General features: G+C 35.6%; 1 protein-coding gene across 1 annotated transcript in view; it reads left to right on the plus strand.

The window, feature by feature from the left end:
* The first annotated feature begins 1,113 nt into the window (after positions 1–1,113).
* Positions 1,114–18,375, plus strand: part of LOC18423254 (protein transport protein SEC23 E) — a 44,904-nt gene continuing 27,642 nt past the window's right edge. Inside the window, exons 1-3 of the mRNA XM_006827856.4 lie at positions 1,114–2,151; positions 2,650–2,823; positions 7,160–7,321. Of these exons, the coding sequence (XP_006827919.1) occupies positions 1,432–2,151; positions 2,650–2,823; positions 7,160–7,321 (1,056 nt within the window). The 5' untranslated portion in view covers positions 1,114–1,431. The remainder of the gene's footprint in view (positions 2,152–2,649; positions 2,824–7,159; positions 7,322–18,375) is intronic.

Consider the following 18,375-nt stretch of genomic DNA (forward strand, 5'->3'; position numbering starts at 1 on the left):
TTGAAACTAAAACTATAGTTTTTCCAGAATTTTGATGGAACTTTATTTATTTTCACAGAGCTGTAGCTCTTTCAAAATAATTTTCATATTTAATATTTTATTTAATTTAATTTTAAAATATCTATTAAAAGACACGTAATTTTAGAAAAGCAATGATTTCATGCAACCGTTATACAGTAATATGACGCAACAACCTTAAAAAGCCATCTTGTGGCCATTTGTTTGATCCAACTTTTGAAATATAGACTCTTTAAATTCTAATGAACAATCACAAAAAAAAAAAAAATTTGAAAACACAACTTAAAAAATATTTTTTTAGCTCAATTAACATAGGCGGTTCATTTTGGTGAGATGCTTAGATCTAGGCCTTAAAAGAATTTTTTCATTTTCAATTTTTTTGAATGGCTTTATTATCATTAGATGAACAATATTAAAAAAGATAAAAATGATTTTGAAGTTATAAATGCTAAGATCTTGAAATTCACAAAATGAATGGTCTAGATTCGTTTTCGGAGGGGACTCATTTTGACTCCATCTAAGGTTCAAATTGAACTTTTTTTTTTGGAGGGAATTGATTGTTGAGATGAATAGAGTGTGTGTGTAAAATTTGAGGTTATACAAATACCACAAATATGGTTTTCTAGAAGTGTCATTGCATTATAATATGATGCAATTGTTGAATTGGATCATTCCTCAGTTTAGAATAGCAGCAAATACGTAGAAAGAAAAATATATAATGAGACTGTTTACCTTAGGTACAAGATGGTCATATTTAATCTTGATCATTGAATATGAAATTGGATAGTTGTATTTATTTCATCGAATAAACTCAAAATTTAATTTTTTTTATTTTTAAACTTTATTACATACCCTTAGATTTCATCTCGGATGGCTATAAATAGTTGAGATTTCCGTACACCAAACATAAATAGTATCATTGCATACAAATCCCACACGTAAAATGGTAAATAATGCATCTGTAGTTGATATTTATGGATAAACAGGCGGTTCCGTGTTACGGGTTATTATTCCTGCTCCTGCTGGAGCATTCAGGCAAAAGCCGAGAATCGGCGAGTATCTATTCGTAGCGCGAAGAATCCCTTTCAAGCTCTTGCCTGCAAAATTAGAGTTTTGAGGGGAAGTTTTCGAGGGAGATCAATCCAATTGCCCCTCACTACAGATCGTCTCTCTCTCAAGCTCCTCTGGCATGCAAAATTAGGTTATTGAGAGGCGTTTGATTTTCTGGAGAGCGAAGATCACCTTTCTACAATCGCCAACAATATTTTTTCAGGGAATCAGTAGATCCAGTTCATCATCACTTTCTTCCTCCTATTTCTTCCCCCTATTTCTTCCCTTAGGTTTAACTTGTGATCGGCCCCCCTCTCCTTCCTAGGGTTTAAGCTGTGATCGAAGGCCAGAGAAGGGGAGACAATGTCTGAGTTTTTGGAGATGGAGGCGGTGGAGGGGGTGCGCATGTCCTGGAACGTGTGGCCTCGGACGAAGGTGGACGCCAGCAAGTGCGTGGTCCCCCTGGCGACAGTGGTATCCCCGATCCGGTCCCTCCCTGAGCTACCGGTGCTCCCCTACCCCCCTCTGCGCTGCAAATCTTGCTCCTGCGTCCTCAATCCACACTGTCGTGTTGACTATGCCGCCAGGATCTGGGTCTGTCCTTTCTGCTTCCAGCGCACCCATTTCCCTATCCATTATGAAGGCATCAGCGAAACCAATGTTCCAGCAGAGCTCTTCCCCCAATATTCAGTCATCGAGTACTCTCTTCCTTCTAATGCCGCGCCGCCTCCAGTTTTTCTCTTTGTGCTCGATACTTGTATCATCGAGGAAGAACTCGGGTATGTGAAGTCCGCTATGAGGCAGGCAATAGGGCTTTTGCCGGAGCACGCTCTGGTGGGGTTCGTGACATATGGGACGCAGGTGCATGTGCATGAACTGGGGTTCCCGGATCTGTTCAAGACGTATGTGTTTAGGGGGTCAAAGGAGATCTCTAAGGAGCAGATCTTGGATCAGTTAGGGCTTTCAGGGCAGAGGTCGGGGTTTGCGAAAGGTGGGGGTGGCGGTGTGCAGAATGGGCTCACTGCCGGGGTTATCAACCGCTTCTTGTTGTCTGCGTCAGACTGCGAGTACACACTTAATTCTGTAAGCAGCGAACCGTCTATTTTCCTTTTGAATGAATTTGTATTTAAATTTGAAAATAATGGGTGTATTTTGGGGTTCTTTGTTACTCTCTCCCTCTGCCTCTCTTTTGTCAGTGAATCTCATTTGTTTTTTATGAGAAAGATTGAATTTTCTCTCGGGTTCTGTGCTATGAATTTTATGAGAATGAACTAAGGTTTGACTGAGTTTATTGGTTTGTTAAATTTATCGTACTGTGGGTTGAGTTTTTATGATCGACACTTGGTTAGTATTATTATTTTAATTGTGTTTATAGTTATTCATGAAAAGAATGAGTTTACCATTGGAAATGGGCTATATTTACTATGTTATGTCTTGATTTTAATGAATGAATTTATCTATTGCAAAATCGAATGCAAATTGATACCTGTTTATTCTATTTGATAAAAGGAGAGAAGAAAAAAATTACTGATGCCCATTTACAGTGGAGTTTAATTTGGTATTTTCTTCCATTTGTGGCAGCTCCTTGATGAGTTGCAGAGAGATCAGTGGCCTGTGCCTCCAAGCAATAGGGCCATGCGCTGCACTGGTGTGGCCCTAAGTGTTGCAGCTGGTCTTCTTGGAGCTTGCTTGCCTGGTACAGGAGCCCGTATCCTGGCTTTAGTTGGAGGTCCATGTACTGAAGGCCCAGGAACTGTCAGCTTACTTCTCTTGTTCCTTTTTCTTTCCATTTATCTTTCTTTTGCATTGTTAGGTTCATCTACTCCTTAAGCAAAATGTCTATTCTTTCTATTTGATACTTGCATTGGTGTCCGACTCTGTAAACATGTGAATTGAAAAAACACTTGCTGCTTATTTACATATTTACAACTTCAAATTGTTAGAAGACTAGGATAGAGCCTTGGAATAATTAGAAAAATTCAAACATATGCTTTGAGATACAATGAAATTGGCATGTATGCAACTAACACCCGCCCCCCCTCCCTCCCCAAAAAAAAAAAAAAAAAAAGAAGGGAAAAATCATTCATGAGGATGCGTGATGCCTACATGTTTTCATTTACCTGTTTTTTATTTATGCTGTTATCGGGATAAAAATAACCAAACACAGCACTTGCAGGTCTGGAATTTTTATTGTAATGGAAAAAGCCTAAAAAAAACTTCTTTGGCGACCTAGGAGCTCATTTTGGAGAGCTTGTTAAACCATCTGATTGACTTGCCTCTCTATGTACAAATGTAACACAAGTTGAAATCTAGCTAGTCCAAAAAATTGCCTTCTAGATTCCGAGCAAGGTTATCCTCCCTGCTAGGCCATAGAATTTTATTCATGGTTCAATTCTAGATTGAGAGAGCGTGGGGAGTATTAAGTATATGAAGGATGTAAGCATGAACATAACGTGACATTTTTCTTTATTTGTAAAGTGTCTTTCTATGTTCTCGCTTGCAAATGTTGTATGCTCCAAGTTGTCAGGCTCATGAGATGATTATTGTTATTATTATTATCAATATTATTTATATTACCTGTTTTCATTGTTTCCATTTTCATCTACTGTAAAAAATTATAAAAATTGTGTTTCTGCCTAAGAAGCATTTATGAGAACTATGCACAACTGAGCAGAACATGAAAGGTGTAATAGACAGACTACACTAAGTATTAAAATCCAAAAATGTTGCACAAAACTTCTCTATAGACCCTGGGTTTTTGATGTTCTAGACTCCTCTCAAATATGGTGATTGAGTTGGCTGTTCTTCCTTTTTATGCAGTGTGTCAGCTTATTACACAGTCAGACCAGTTAGCCTCTGTAGCGTATGTAAAATCAATGGTCCCTAGAATGAAAGTTTGTTTTTCACCCCTTTTAATTGCAAAAACACCACCAATACCGGCAGGACAGGTTACCCCCTAAACTACACCATCACCATCAAAATTGAGTTTGATGATTCCAGTGGGGCTGGTTCCAAATACCTGAGTAAGTTCTAGGGCTTTGGCTCCAGGCAATGGTTTAGGAGCTTAGTGAGAGTCTAAACCCCCCAACCTCCTTCCTTTTAGTTGCCGAATGAGATGATTGATGTGGTGGTGGAATTGTTATGAAACTGGACTCACAATACTTTATTTTGTAGGCTATAACTTGCTTTTAATGTTATTGAAATATTTTTAAGTAGAAAAGGAAGCTATTGATCTCAATCCAAAAAAAAAGAAAAAGAAAAAAGGCTTTTGAGCTGGCATTCTTCTGGTATGTATATGTATTTATGCTTGAATTTTTTTCTTTTTATATTATATTCCTGATTTCTCTGGTCATTTGAGGCTGTTTCATGTGCGGATATCTTGCTGTGTTTGATATGCAACCAAGTATGCATGCTTGGATGGAACCACACAATTGATGTTGTGTTCAAAGTCAAGAAGATTACTAAGACCTATGTAATTAACACATTTTACCTGTATGCTGGCACATGTTCAAACATTTTTCATTTGTTTAGATCATGTTATAAACTTATAATGGTGCTTAGTCAACATCCTCTGATCTGATGAGTGAGTTTATTTGAGTAATTATACATCTGAAACTTGATTGTATTACCGGCCTTTAGGTTTTCCTGTGTAAGGCCACCATATCCACTGGCTTGAAGTGGGGTCATCTTGCAAAGTTAAGTATCGATGATGTCTAGATATACATGATGTAGCTAAGGATGAAGAAAAATTTTGGTGTGAAGAATATTGTTCTAGAAAAGTGTGATATGGTTTCTGTTGGTGTATAAAACACATTGGTGGTTATCCATTTGACAATTGGGTGTGAGCAGTGATCCAATCGACCATGAGCTGAGTAGGCTCAGGAATCATGAATAAGGAAACTCTGAGTGTATGAAAAATTTGCTCTGTGGCAGGAATCTTCTTCTTGTGAGAAACCATAAACACAGTCTCTGTGATGTGTAAGCAGATGAGCATGGAGAACAGATGATAGGTTTTTGCGAGTTTATGAAGCAATGGTTTATGATCCGTGGTAAATGTTGCTGGGCAATAACCAGATGGAAAGAAAATCTGAAAGAGACAACTTGAGAGTTTACAGTAGGCGTATTAATTGTCCAGGTTTGTCTGTTATAAAATGGTGAATACTAGGTAGCCGACGACATTTTGAATATTTCTGTTTTTTTTAAAAAAGAAAAGAAAACAGATGACATTGTGATTGACAAAAGGCCCTTTGGTCCTTGGGAGTCTGTAGGATCGAAATAGAACCATATATGAATAACCAGAGGAAAGGCCTATGGGTTGGTCTGAAATGATACTCTCTGAGCTTGTAGCAACCAAAGGGCCCATATTGGATCTCTAAAACTGCTCTCTAGATATACAGTTTGTTGAATCCCATGGCCATGTGACCCAGTGGTAAAATGAGCCATTTTGACAAGTTTTGTTTATTTTTCTGCCGTTTCTGTATTTGTTGCTATCCACTATGTCCATGATGTTTATAAGCATTCCACACGGTTTTATTTGTTAGAATCACAACCGTTTTTGTAGCTTTTTGTTTTGGATGTATTTGTCAAGTGGCTGCATGGAGAATCAGGGTACATTGTTTCTATAAAGCCCAAAGAAAGGATAGATAGCATACTGAGAATTCTTTTCATCGAAGCCAAAAATAGATATGTGGTGGATGCCATCCCAATAAGTCAAAACACATATTCTGGAAGACAAGATCAAATGAGGTGTTTCTGATTCTATTTATACAATTTTGATGTTAGCTTGGCTGAGAATCCTGCTGTTAGATTTTTATGATCCCTCATAATGCCGTCCGTGCATACAACTGCAGACCCACGTACGTATGGTTCAGAGGGAGGTCTGCTGAAGATTGCTCATTCGCATTAGTATCATCTGGTGTAATCTTCTTTGGCTTATCTCAGTCATCTACCCACGTCTAGCCATCCTTAGCATCTAAATTTGTGTAGAGTGGGAGCCAGAGAATCAGTGGTGGCCAATTAGAAAAATTTGTATTGGTCATTATCAATACCTTTTGAGAGTGTCACTTGTGTAGGAAATCTGGGCTTCGGGGAAATTGCAATGGGCTGTATGTCCCTAATGTCATTATGGAACTTGTTAAGATAACCCTCTGGACTTACTGTTGCCTTTGTCCTGGCATCTTGTTCTGTTTCTTGTCTATTTTAGGTCTAACAGAAACATTATACCCCCCAAACTGTTGAAATCACCAATCCCATTCCTTGACTATACTACTATAGAACAGTAAACACTTTTCCCCTAATCTCTCTGACGTATTTAGTCTTGAAGACCGACAGAGCATGGCACACATACGCTTATCCTTTTACTTCTTGCGTAAATATCCTGGTCGCCTTTGATTGGGTTAGAAACAATCATCTTATCTGCACCCAAATCAGGATTCATCCTTGATTTGTCCATGTCAGTGATCCTTGATGGTCAGGTTATCTAATGTCTATTGTCTCTCCTGGCACTTCTTTCGCATACTCCTTCACAAATCCTTTGAATTGAAATTATGTTTTCTATGCTATTATGTGAGGGTCAGCACTACAATATATAATTTTTGGCATTTTGAGATACAAAACCAGTATTGGTCGAGAAGGATACCTTGTGTAATCCATGACAACATACATGATTTTTGGGGTTCATTTGTTGTCCTAGAGTTAGATGTCATGAAAATAGTATAAAATCTATTCTTCGTGTTAACCACTTGAAATTCCATAGCTTTCTCAATATACATCTTTCATGTCAGTTAATTTATCTTTTATTGAATATGAGCATTTGATGATGAATCATTGTCCACCTTACAGCATTTCTCGTGTTGGAAATGTGTGTATTAGCAACTTACCTGGGGAAAAGAAAACATGAATCATGGTTGATCTGAAACTATAAGAATCTTTGGTCAGTTATTTCTCATTTTAGTTTTTTCTGAAGATGGTAGCCCGATGATGTTACATGAAAAGGTTCTCAATGTTGGTTTGCCATTGCTTTCTTGTTTTTTTGCTTTTGGCTGCTAGTCTTGAATTGTATTTCAGTTCTCATGTAGCTGGATCTTTGCAGATCGTGTCCAAAGATTTATCTGAACCAGCACGTTCTCATAAAGATCTTGATAAGGATGCTGCTCCGCATTTTCATAAAGCGGTTAAATTTTATGAGAATCTCGCTAAGCAACTTGTGAGCCAGGGTCATGTATTGGACGTTTTTGCTTCTGCATTGGATCAGGTAAGATTGTTTCTCTAGTTTCTTTTTTTAAATTGTTGTTTCCGTCTTTTTTTCTTGTCTTAAATCAATTCTTTAAGATTATTTTAGTTCTACAATATGTGAGTTATAATTCCACTTGATGGAGTAATTTATGGCCTTTTACTTTCTTTCTTCTTTTCCCTTTGTGTGGAACTGAAATATAATTGCTGTTATCAACCCTTGTAAAACAGCAGTAATATGTACCTGCAGTTATCTGTTTGCTTTGATATAATACATCATGAGCGCAGAAATGTTGTGAATTGTCCCTTGTCTACAGAACTATGCAGTTCGTTAAGCCCTCAAATTTATTCTTCTTAGTACAAAGATACATATGGGCCGATTCATATTTTGTGGCTTCATGTTTGGGGCCTTGGAATAGAAGATTCTGTAAGTTTGAGAATAATCTTTAGACATGAAGAGGATGTTATTTTCCTTCATCTTGATGAATACTTCTTTATGCAGTTCTGTTGCAGCAATATATCCAATTACATCACTTAAGAAAAGGATAGATTCATTGTGCAAGGCAAATCCTGTCTATTTGAATATTAAGGAAGCATTTATAAAAAGTAATATTATAATGGGGAAAAAGGAACACAAATCTTTACTTTAGGATGTTACTGAAGGTAATCTGATCATTTGTGGCTGAACCTCTCTTTGTGTATTTGAACTCACACATGTATAGAGATGCTGATAGTGAAGGTAATTACTGGCCACAATCTGTATGTGCCCTTGTGTGTCTGTGCGCACTCACATAATAGAAAATGGAGTGCTGTGTTGCAATAGAATGGGGTGTAGTAGTGTAATGGAATCACCTTAGGGTCAGAGTTCCTTTCTAGTTGTGTACATTGAAGATTTGGTTATTTGATTGTTCCTTAGGTAGGTAAGGAGGACGACTTCATTGTTTTTATATCTGGTATTGGGAAGTACAATTTGGAGGACAGAAGAATGCAATTCTGGATATCATGTTTTTTGTGTTTTTTCTCATATTTTAACCTTTGATTTACATTGTTGACAAGAGATGAGGGAGTAGTTAAGATTGACGGTCAAGAAATACCAAAAGGAGTGCACTTTCGATAGCTTGCATCAATAATCCAGGAAAATGGAGAGATTGAGGAAGATGTCTCACATATAATTAGAGCTGGGTGGGTGAAGTGGAGATGTGCAACCGGAGTTTTACATGATCGTCCAATACCAATGAAGTTGAAGGAGAAGTTGTATTGGACTGTGAGACCAGCTTTGCTTTATGGGGCGGAATGTTGGGGGTTTAAAAAACAACATACTCATAGGATGAGCATAGTTGAGATGAGGATGTGGAGATGGATGAGTGGCAAGACAAGAAGAGATAGAATACAAAATGATTACATTAGACATAACTTAAGTGTGGCTCCAATAGGCGATAATATGAGAGAAAGTAGACTTGGTGGGCTGGCTATGTGCAGCCAGACCCACACCAGTTAGGAGGTGCGAGCTGATTCAAGTGGATGGCTCAAAAAGGGCAAGAGGTAGGCTCAAAAGGACATGGTTAGAAGTAGTGAAAAAAGATATTGGGACTTATAGCCTCACTAAGGGTACGGCCCTTGATAGAGCAGAATGGTGGACTAGGATTCGTATAGCTGATCCCAAATAGTTGGGAAAAAGCTTTGATGATGATGATCTATTATTTGTTGTTCTTAACAAAAGGCTGTTTCCACATGGGAAAAAATTATTGATTGGTTTATAAGGTAACATTGTCTGCTGCATGGTGGGTCTTTAGTTTGTGACTTTTTCTTCGGTAGCTTGGCAGGAGGTTTGCTGTTTTGTAGTGAAGACCTCAGAAGCTTTGCTGCTGATCGAGTGATTCATGGCCATTAGCATGCTAGAGCAACATTGATTAGGATTTTGACTGTACTTTGTAATTCTAGTACTGCACAATAGGTTTTGTTTACGTTTATGCATGAACTTAAGTATGAATTGTTTTTTTTTTTGAAATTTTTTTTATTGATAAAGTATTCAGATGTCTATCAATCCAATCTTGTCGGATGTTAATTGTTAATTGTATGTACTAAATGTAATTAATGTATTATCTATACTGTAGTCATTTTATATTTTGTTTTGTTTCATGAATTCATAGTCATCATAGTCAGGGCATAATTGTACAATGCAAATATATATACTTTAATAAGACAGGTATGAACCTCAAGTAAGAAGCACATGTCATGCACTTGAAGCTTGCACTTCAGTAATGCAAGAGAGAAAAGATGACGATTATAGAATATTATGAGATAATTAAAGGACTTTGCAATCAGTTTGCCATGATCCAACGACATGTCAGTGATAAAATGTACTATGTCCTTGTTAGCCTGAGGGATTAATACAAAATGTCCTCTACCTCAATCACTGTTAAACGACGATTTCCTATGTTTTTTTGGATCTGTGGCCATTGTTACTACATGATAAGTCTCTCTTCTGTAGCCTACGTACACTGAAACTTGCTCAGAATCAAGATTCTCATGACATGCTTGTCATGGCTAGCAACCCTGTGATGTTTAATGGTGGACAAGGTGGAAGTGGATAGTGTCATGGGAATAGGGGTTGTGGAGGAGTTGGCTGATTTCGCACATTTCCACCTAATCAGAGGTGTAGCCTTCATCCTGTGCCAAATTACTATCCATAGAATGCAAATCCTAGGTATAGCGGGATGGCCGGTCAAATTTGTGGTCGCTGGAATTATATTGCAGTGGACCGTTACTATTGGTACAATCAGAAGGGACACAGGGACACAGCTTAATTGATAATGAAGACAAAGTTGCTGCCCTGAACACATAAATGGAAGCCATGGCATTATCTTCATTGAGTGATTAAACATGGATTGTTGAAAATGGAGCAGCTAACATGTTGCAGTTGTTCCTGGTCAATTTTGGACTCTTATCCCTTTTATTCTGGTAGTGGTTCTGTAATGGGTCCTCATTCCCTATCACACATGTAGGAAATGTCCTTGTAAATTGTTCAAAAGGTCTGTTCTATTGAATAATGTGTTTCTAGTCCCTAAAATCAAGCATACCTGCAGTTCTGTTTCTCGGTCGACTCTAGAAATTAAGTCAAACTTTGTTTTTACACCATCCTCTGTTTTTTTCAAGGATCCAATGTCCGGGGCAATATTCGTTGTGGGGATTCGACAAGGACTTGTATTTATCTTGAATGATGAATTGAGGAAGTTCCCGTTGTTAGTCTCTTAATTTCAGATAAATGAGCATGCCAATGTTTGGCATCACCATCTAGATCATTGCTGTCATGAGCCAGTTGGTAGGTTAAACATTCTCAAATTCCCTTTTTTTCCAATCCAATAAAAGAGCTTCTCCGCCTTTTGAATTAATTCATTCTGATTTGTGGGGGACTTGCACCATTTGCTGCTGCTTCTTATTCCAAATATTATGTGATCTTTGTGGATGATTTTTCTTGGTATACTTGGATTTATTTCCTCAAGGAAAAATCTCAAGTATTTGAAAGATTTGTACAATTTAAATATTTTGTTGAGAACCGTTTTTGTAGACCAATGTTGCTCTTTCATAGTGATGGGGGAGGTGAGTTCTTATCTCATGCATTTAAGAACTACTTAAAGAATAACGGGATGGAGCCAGAAATTTTGTGTTCACATACGTCACAAGGAAATTGGAGTAGCGGAACTAAAGCTTCCGCCATATTGGCAAGGTTACCCTTTCCTTCATGTTCTCCAGTGGGGTAGTAGATTGCTCCCCAATGTTTTGAATGACTGACCTCCTTATGATATGTCTTATGTTAAGCATGTAGATTTGTCAGTTCTTCGATCATTCAGATGCCATGATTGTTTTTCATTTGGATAAAAGTCAAAGGAAGAAACTTCCTCCTAAAGCGGAAGCCTGTATTTTTGTTGGATATGAAGATGGTTAAAATTTATAAAGGCTATTGCTCTTACAGCCATAGACTTAAACGTGTTCTTATCTTAAGAAATGGTCCTTTGGAGAAATGAGGATGTGAAATCCACGTAAAAAAATTTGACAGCAAGATGAAAACGAGGCCAACGAGGGTATAGTTCAAGATAATCAGCAGGGTTGCATAATACAAAATGAAGACCTGGTTATGCTTAGATGTGCTCCTAGTGAATATACGGGGGAGCAGGCTGGTTCCAAATGTGTGCTAGAAGGGCAGCATTCTTGTAATTGGGTTGACTAATTGGAGAGACAGGGAGAAGATAGTGGGGCTACTGCAGCTAGTCAAAATGTCTGAGGGTCTACTCGTATTTGCCACCTTATAGACCTATGGATAAGTTATGGAGCTTTACAAATGACTAACAAGTGTCTATTTATGAAGCTTTTAACAAAAGGAACTTTCCATATTTTGAAAAGTTATCCAAAGTGGTTTGAAGCAATGACCAAAGAACTAAAGGCAATATTTTTTTATTAACACATGGGAAATTGTGAAGAGGCCAGTGCAAAGAATGTTGTAGGGAGCAAATGGGTGTACAAAATAAATCACTCCCTATTTATTCACAAGAGTGCTAAAGGTATTGTGGTCGTTCTTTTATATGTGGATGATATTATAATCACAAGAAATTCTCCAGACGTTATTGCAAATATTAAGAGATTTCTCCATGATGAGATTCAAATGAAATACTGGGAGAGTTGAGATATTTTTTGGGGATAGAAGTGGATTGGACTTGGGTCAAAATTCAATCTTCTTAGTATATATATGCACTAAATTTCTAAAGCGGTATTATATGTTGAATTGCAAACCATCGGTTACACTCGCAGTGCTTGACCAAGGTGAAGGATAATTAATTGATGATGCTCTTGGAATCCTTTAAACGTATAGTCTGATATATGTAAGGTACTATAATCATGAGATCACATATTGCGGAAATCATATAGATGTGGGTGTTGCTTCCTTTATTGATAATTAGATGCCGATTGGGCAGGAGATCCTATCTTATGCAGGTCAGTTTTAGGATATTCTGTTTATTTAGGAACGAGTTTGATATCCTAGAGGAGCAAAAAGCAAAAATCTATGGCCAGATCAAGCAGAAACTGAATATAGAGCATTGGCTAGTCTTATAACGGAGATTTTTTGATTCGGAACCTGATTATATTGCTTGGATATAAGGTGCAATGCTCTGCAATTTATTGTGATAAAGTGAACTAGCTATCACAACTAATCCTATTTTCCATGATCACACTGAACTCATTCACATAAATTGTCATTTTGTGCGCGAGAAGATAGAAATAGAGGCGATCCAAATATAAAATATAAAATAATGATATTAGTTAGTTGTAATTGTACTACCCTATAATTCAGGATTAATTGGAATATCATAATTCTTTAATATTAAAATATCTTATATGAATCATGTAATATAGTTGTCCATGAATTTTTCTAGAAATTTGCCATGTCGATAAGAAATCTTAAATATTACAAGCGATTATTTTATTTGTCCAATATATATTAACATGGATAAATATTACTCATTTAATAATATATTGTTGTAGGATCATTTATTAGAATTTTTAATGGAATTACTAGAGATTATTTTATTTGTCCAATATAATAATAAATATTAACTCGGATAAATATTGCTCATTTAATAATTAATTGATGTAGCATCATTTATTATAATTTTTAATGAAAATTATGTAGTATTGTTAATAAATTATTAATATTGGAATAAAATATAATTTACTTTATTTTAATTATATGATGACAATTATTAAAATTTACAGATAAATAATGGAGATTTTTGTAATTTTTTTGAATTTTATATTAATTATTGCTGTTTGTCAATAAAAATTAGTATCATTATGAGTAACCATTTTTCTAAAAAAAATCATTATGAGTAACCATTGTAATTTATTATTCCTTATTATTTTGTCATTATTGCAATATTTATCAATTGGTACAAATATGCTTACGAATATTAAGGATGTATTTTTAATGTGGTATTAAATATATATTAGTTACACAAATATTTAGTGCTATGTAGAGATATTCTAAAAACTTATAAGTTAATTTTTGATCACTTTTCTCAAAATATCTAGGAGGAATAACTTCTGTTCTAATGCAATTTAAATCTGGTCCTGAATCTATTAGATCAATAGATTGGAAAATAAAGTCATCAATTTTTATGGAATTAAATTTTAGTAATAATAGGAGACTAGGAGTAGAAATAAGGAATTACTTAAGATCGATGGCCAAGAAGTACCTAAAAGAGATTTCAATATCTTGGGTCGATAATCATGAGAATAGAGAGATTGAGGAAGATGTTGCGCATAGAATTAGAGCTAGTGAATGAAGTGGAGATGTACTTTTGGAGTCTTATGTGATTGTTACACACCAATGAAACTGAAGTGAAAGTTCTAGTGGAGGGCTCTACGACCAGTCATGCTTTATAGGATAGAATGTTGGGTCGTCAAGAAATAACATATCCATGGAATGAGTTTAATTGAGATGAGGATGTTGAGATGGATGAGTAGGAAGGCAAGAAATGATAGAATTCAGAATTAATAGATCCGAGGGAATGTAGGGGTGACTTCAATAGGCGCTAAGATATGGGAAAATAGGCTTAGGTGGTTGGTCATGTGTAGCGTCAACTTGCAAGGGAAGGCTCTAAAGGACATGGATGGAAGCAGTGAGAAGAGATATGGTGACTTATGGTCTGAATCATAGTTAGCAAGTCTTCGTTTAAAACATGATTTTTTCAAAAACTCTGATTTTTGAAACCCATTAAGAACTTCGAGTTTTCCAAAAGATCTTCAAAAAATCATATTTTTTTAATGGTAAGTATGGAACCGATGTAAATCCTTATTTTATGTTTTTTCAAAAAAAACTCCTTCCCTATAACTTTATTTCTTCATTAACTTTATATTATTGAATATTGGTTTAAAGATAACTACATTAACACTAGGAGTAAATTAAGAATCTTGATTTAACAAAAACTTCTATAAAAAAATTTCACCAATGAGTTTCCTTAAAAAAAGTGTACGAAAAATTACAAGCAATGTATTCTCCAAAAAAAGTAATCAAAACAATCGTAGTATAATGTCAAAATAATAGGGAGAAGTAGTGGAAGAGTAACCCGATGAGATATTTTTTTTTTCGACACATAGAGTCTATAAAGAGCGAGAGAGATTCAATGATACTAAAGATTTAGGTGGTTAGGAATTCAGTGCGAGATTCGAATTTGCTTAAGCGTTGCAAATAGAAAAGTTTGATTAATGTCATATTTTATTTTATGTTTTATTTCATTGGTTATACAACATAGCATTGTGGATGGACTCCTATTTTACATATTTGGGTCTTTGCATTTTCTTTTAACCAACTGCAATCATATATTGGGGGCATTTTTTTGTTTTTTTTTTCTTTGAAAAATAATCCAATACCTTGGTTTACAACTCTATTGGTTAATTAGTTCTTGTGTTTAGTATTGGTGGTGTTGTTTCACTTTATGCTCGCAATAAGTTTTCACTTTATGCTCCGATAAGTCTACAATATGTTTTGTGCTGGGAGTAAGCATTGTTGCTGGATTTATTGAAAGTTTCAACAAAAAATTGTCAAATGTTACTCTGATGGCACTAGTAAGGCTATAATTATTGTTTAATGGCTTTAATATATCTATACAAAGCTGCAAATCATAATCATATATTGTGTCATCTTTACATATCCAATTTTTCACTACGTTTTTTTGAACCAAATATGAGATATTCATGATTTTAAAATATACATTATTTTTTGGTGATCTGTATTTTGACCCGATTTTTTCCTCTGACTTTTTGAAATAAAACCGATTTATTATTGAGTTTTTGTTCTGTCGATATTTTGCTATTCCCTGATTTGGTAGCTATGGTCTCAATGAGAGTATGGTCCTTGATAGAGTGGAATTCATGTAGCCGATCCCAAATAGTTTAATAAAGGCTCAGATGAGGGCGATGATGGTGAATCTTTATAGTTACCAGAGAATGCCATCTCTGTATTTTGAAGTGTATTTAAAATCTTCTTTTGTTTTTGAAGTAGAAGGGTTTTCTTTTTCTTATAAGAGTTTTACCATTTGTGTTGGTTCATTTCTTGCTTTGTTTTATTTGTTTTTCTATTTACTTCGCTTAATGAAAGTTCTTTCTTTTTTCCTTTTAAATTTGCTATCTTTAAGATACCTTGAAAATCATAAAACTGCTTATTTTCTAATAAGGATTTTAATTTTTTATTTTCTTTAAAGTCTCCTAAATGTTTTAGTAACTTCATTCTGTAGTTAAAACATTAATACAACATTGGTGACAACATTTTTCATGTTTAGTTTCTTTAAAAAGAAAATCTTCATTTTAGTTTCAAATTTTGATGTATTTGTATCATGTTCATCAATAATTTTAGGCTTTTCATCTGTTGAGTCTATTTGAATGTTCTTATTTGTTTTTTATTATTTATAAAAAATAATAAAAACAATGATGATATGCATAGAGCCCATTCAATAGACTTTGTATGGTTCCAGGGTAGAGATGGATGGGACTGATTAATAAATTAAAAAAAATTAATTTAGTATTCCATCTATTATCCTTTTCAACACAACACGTCAAATCGAGTTTATAAGAAAAGGTAGATTCCATCTTGGATGCGTGTAAAACAAAATTTTTAAATTAAAAGAAGAAGATTTCCTGAAAAGATATACATAGACAATGCAAGCTAGAATGAGGGCGTCAATTCTTGAAGCCTATCTCTCATCTCCTCTCCCTCTGACTTTTCTCTCATCTCCTCTCTCCTGTCCTCTGAAGTTCTATTCTGTCACTCCTATCTATTCTCTTTATATTAGAAAGAGTCTGTATTCGAGTGTCTGTACAAAGTTACTGAGAGTATAAACTTATATAAAAAACTATTGCTTAGCAAAGGGGAGCTGATTACAACTCGTAGATAATATTGCGCAGACACTTGAATACAAACTCTTTCTAATATAAAGATAACATATAGGAGTTACATAATAGAACACTTGAGGGCAAAGGAGAGGAAACGAGAGAGAAATCAATGGGAGAGGAGTTGAGAGACAAGATTGGCATTCTAGCTTGCATTCTCCTATTTATAAAAGCTACGAGGGTCTTGATTCGATTAGAGTTACAGATAGAGGAATCTAAATGGTGCCTCTTGTTGCCTGCTATCTTTATCCGTATCTTAAAGGGGATCACTTTTTTTTTTTTTTGGAGCGTATCTTAAAGGAATATTTTGGGATAGATTTTGATAAAGGATATCAGGCTGGCGGTTTTTGCTTGGCTCCTATTGATTGCCTTATTCTCTTCTTTTGTTCTCCATATGACTTGTGTCATAGTTTAAAAAACGGACCACCCAACGGCTAGGCGGCGCGCCCAGGCCTAGGCAGCCAAACTACATGGATATCCCTGGGCGCTTGCCTGAACCTGCCTAGGCGGCCACATAGGGCTTGCGCTTTGCCCAGGGGCAGAAATGCGGCTCCTTGAGATTATTTTTGAGTCATTTTTTTAATACTAAAGGGGAAAAATTGTGGGTTTTAGGTTCATTTGGAGCCTAAAACCCATTAGAGGCTATTTTAGAGAGAGAAAACCCAAAAAAAAAAAAAATGAATTCTATTGGGCCACCTAGGTTCAAGGTGCCCCGCCTAGGCACTGGGTGGCCTGAACCCCTCCGACCGCCTAGGTGCCGCATAACGCTTTTTGAAACACTTTTTTGTGTATCATTAGGAGGTGCGGGTTAGTTCAAATGGAAGGCTCAAAAAGGGCAAGGGTAGGCCCAAAAGGGCATGGTTGGACGTAGTGAGGAAAGATATGGGGATTTGTAGCCTCACTTAGGGTATAACTCTTTATAGAGCGGAATGGTGGACCAGAATTTGTGTAGCCGAACCCAATTAGTTTGGAAAAGGCTTTGACGATGACGATGATGACTTTGTGTATCTTTTTAGAGTTAGAGAATCTTCTTTTATATTTGACAACTTATGCCTTCCATATATTCAAAATGGAATATGCGTTTTCTGATGAAGTTGATTTGATGTGTCTTGCGGTTAGTATGTGTATACAAATAATAATTAGACTTCGATAATTATAAAAATAAAATGGAGAAACGTTTTTGTTACAAGTTTATCACAATTAACATTTACATAATTATTTGTTTATTATTTATAGGAGTAGGAACGAGGAAGTAGTTAAGATTGATGGCCAAGAAATACCTAAAAGAGATTGTTTCGATATCTTGGGTCGATAATCCAAGATAATTGAGAGATTGAGGAAGATGTTGCACATAGAATGAGAGTTGGGTCGTGAAGTAGAACGCGCATATGGAGTTTATACCAATGAAATTGAAGCGGAAGTTGTATGATCAACCATGCTTTGTGGAACATAATGTTGGGTGGTCAAGAAACAACATATTAATAGGATGAGTATAGCTGAGATGAGGATGTTGAGATACATGAGTGGCAAGACTAGAAAGGATAGAATTCAAAATGAATACATACGAGGGAACTTAATGGTGGCTTCAATAGGCGTATGATGAGGAAAGTAGACTTATAATATGTAGACCTAATACAACACCGGTTAGGAGGGGCAATTTGGTTCAAGTGGAAGGCTCTAAAAAGGCAAGGGAAATACCCAAAAGGACATGGAAGGAAGAAGTGAGAAGATATATGGTGACTTATGGTCTCACTGAAGGTATGACCCCTTGATAGAGTAGAATAGTAGAATAAGATTCTTATAGGTGACCCCAAATAGTTGGGATAAGGCTCGTTATTATGATGATAATGATGATGATGATGGTGATTCATTTATTATAAAATATTAATTATAGTTTCATTAGTAAGAAATATGATCATTAGGGCGTATTGTTAAAATTTTAACTAAATATTATTAATCTAGCCTATTATTATGATGGCAATTATATAAATTTATATGTAACTGTTCTATGTTTTTATGTAATCTATCAATACATTTTATTACAATAATTGAAAGTATAGTAATTGTTATAATATTAAAAATTGTGATGTCATCTCTAATTTACTTTGTTATGTTATTTTAAGTATCACAAATAAT

Source organism: Amborella trichopoda, chromosome 4 (assembly GCF_054954075.1).
Source record: "Amborella trichopoda isolate Santa Cruz 75 chromosome 4, AtrichopodaSantaCruz75HAP2 v2.0, whole genome shotgun sequence".
Taxonomy (NCBI): domain Eukaryota; kingdom Viridiplantae; phylum Streptophyta; class Magnoliopsida; order Amborellales; family Amborellaceae; genus Amborella; species Amborella trichopoda.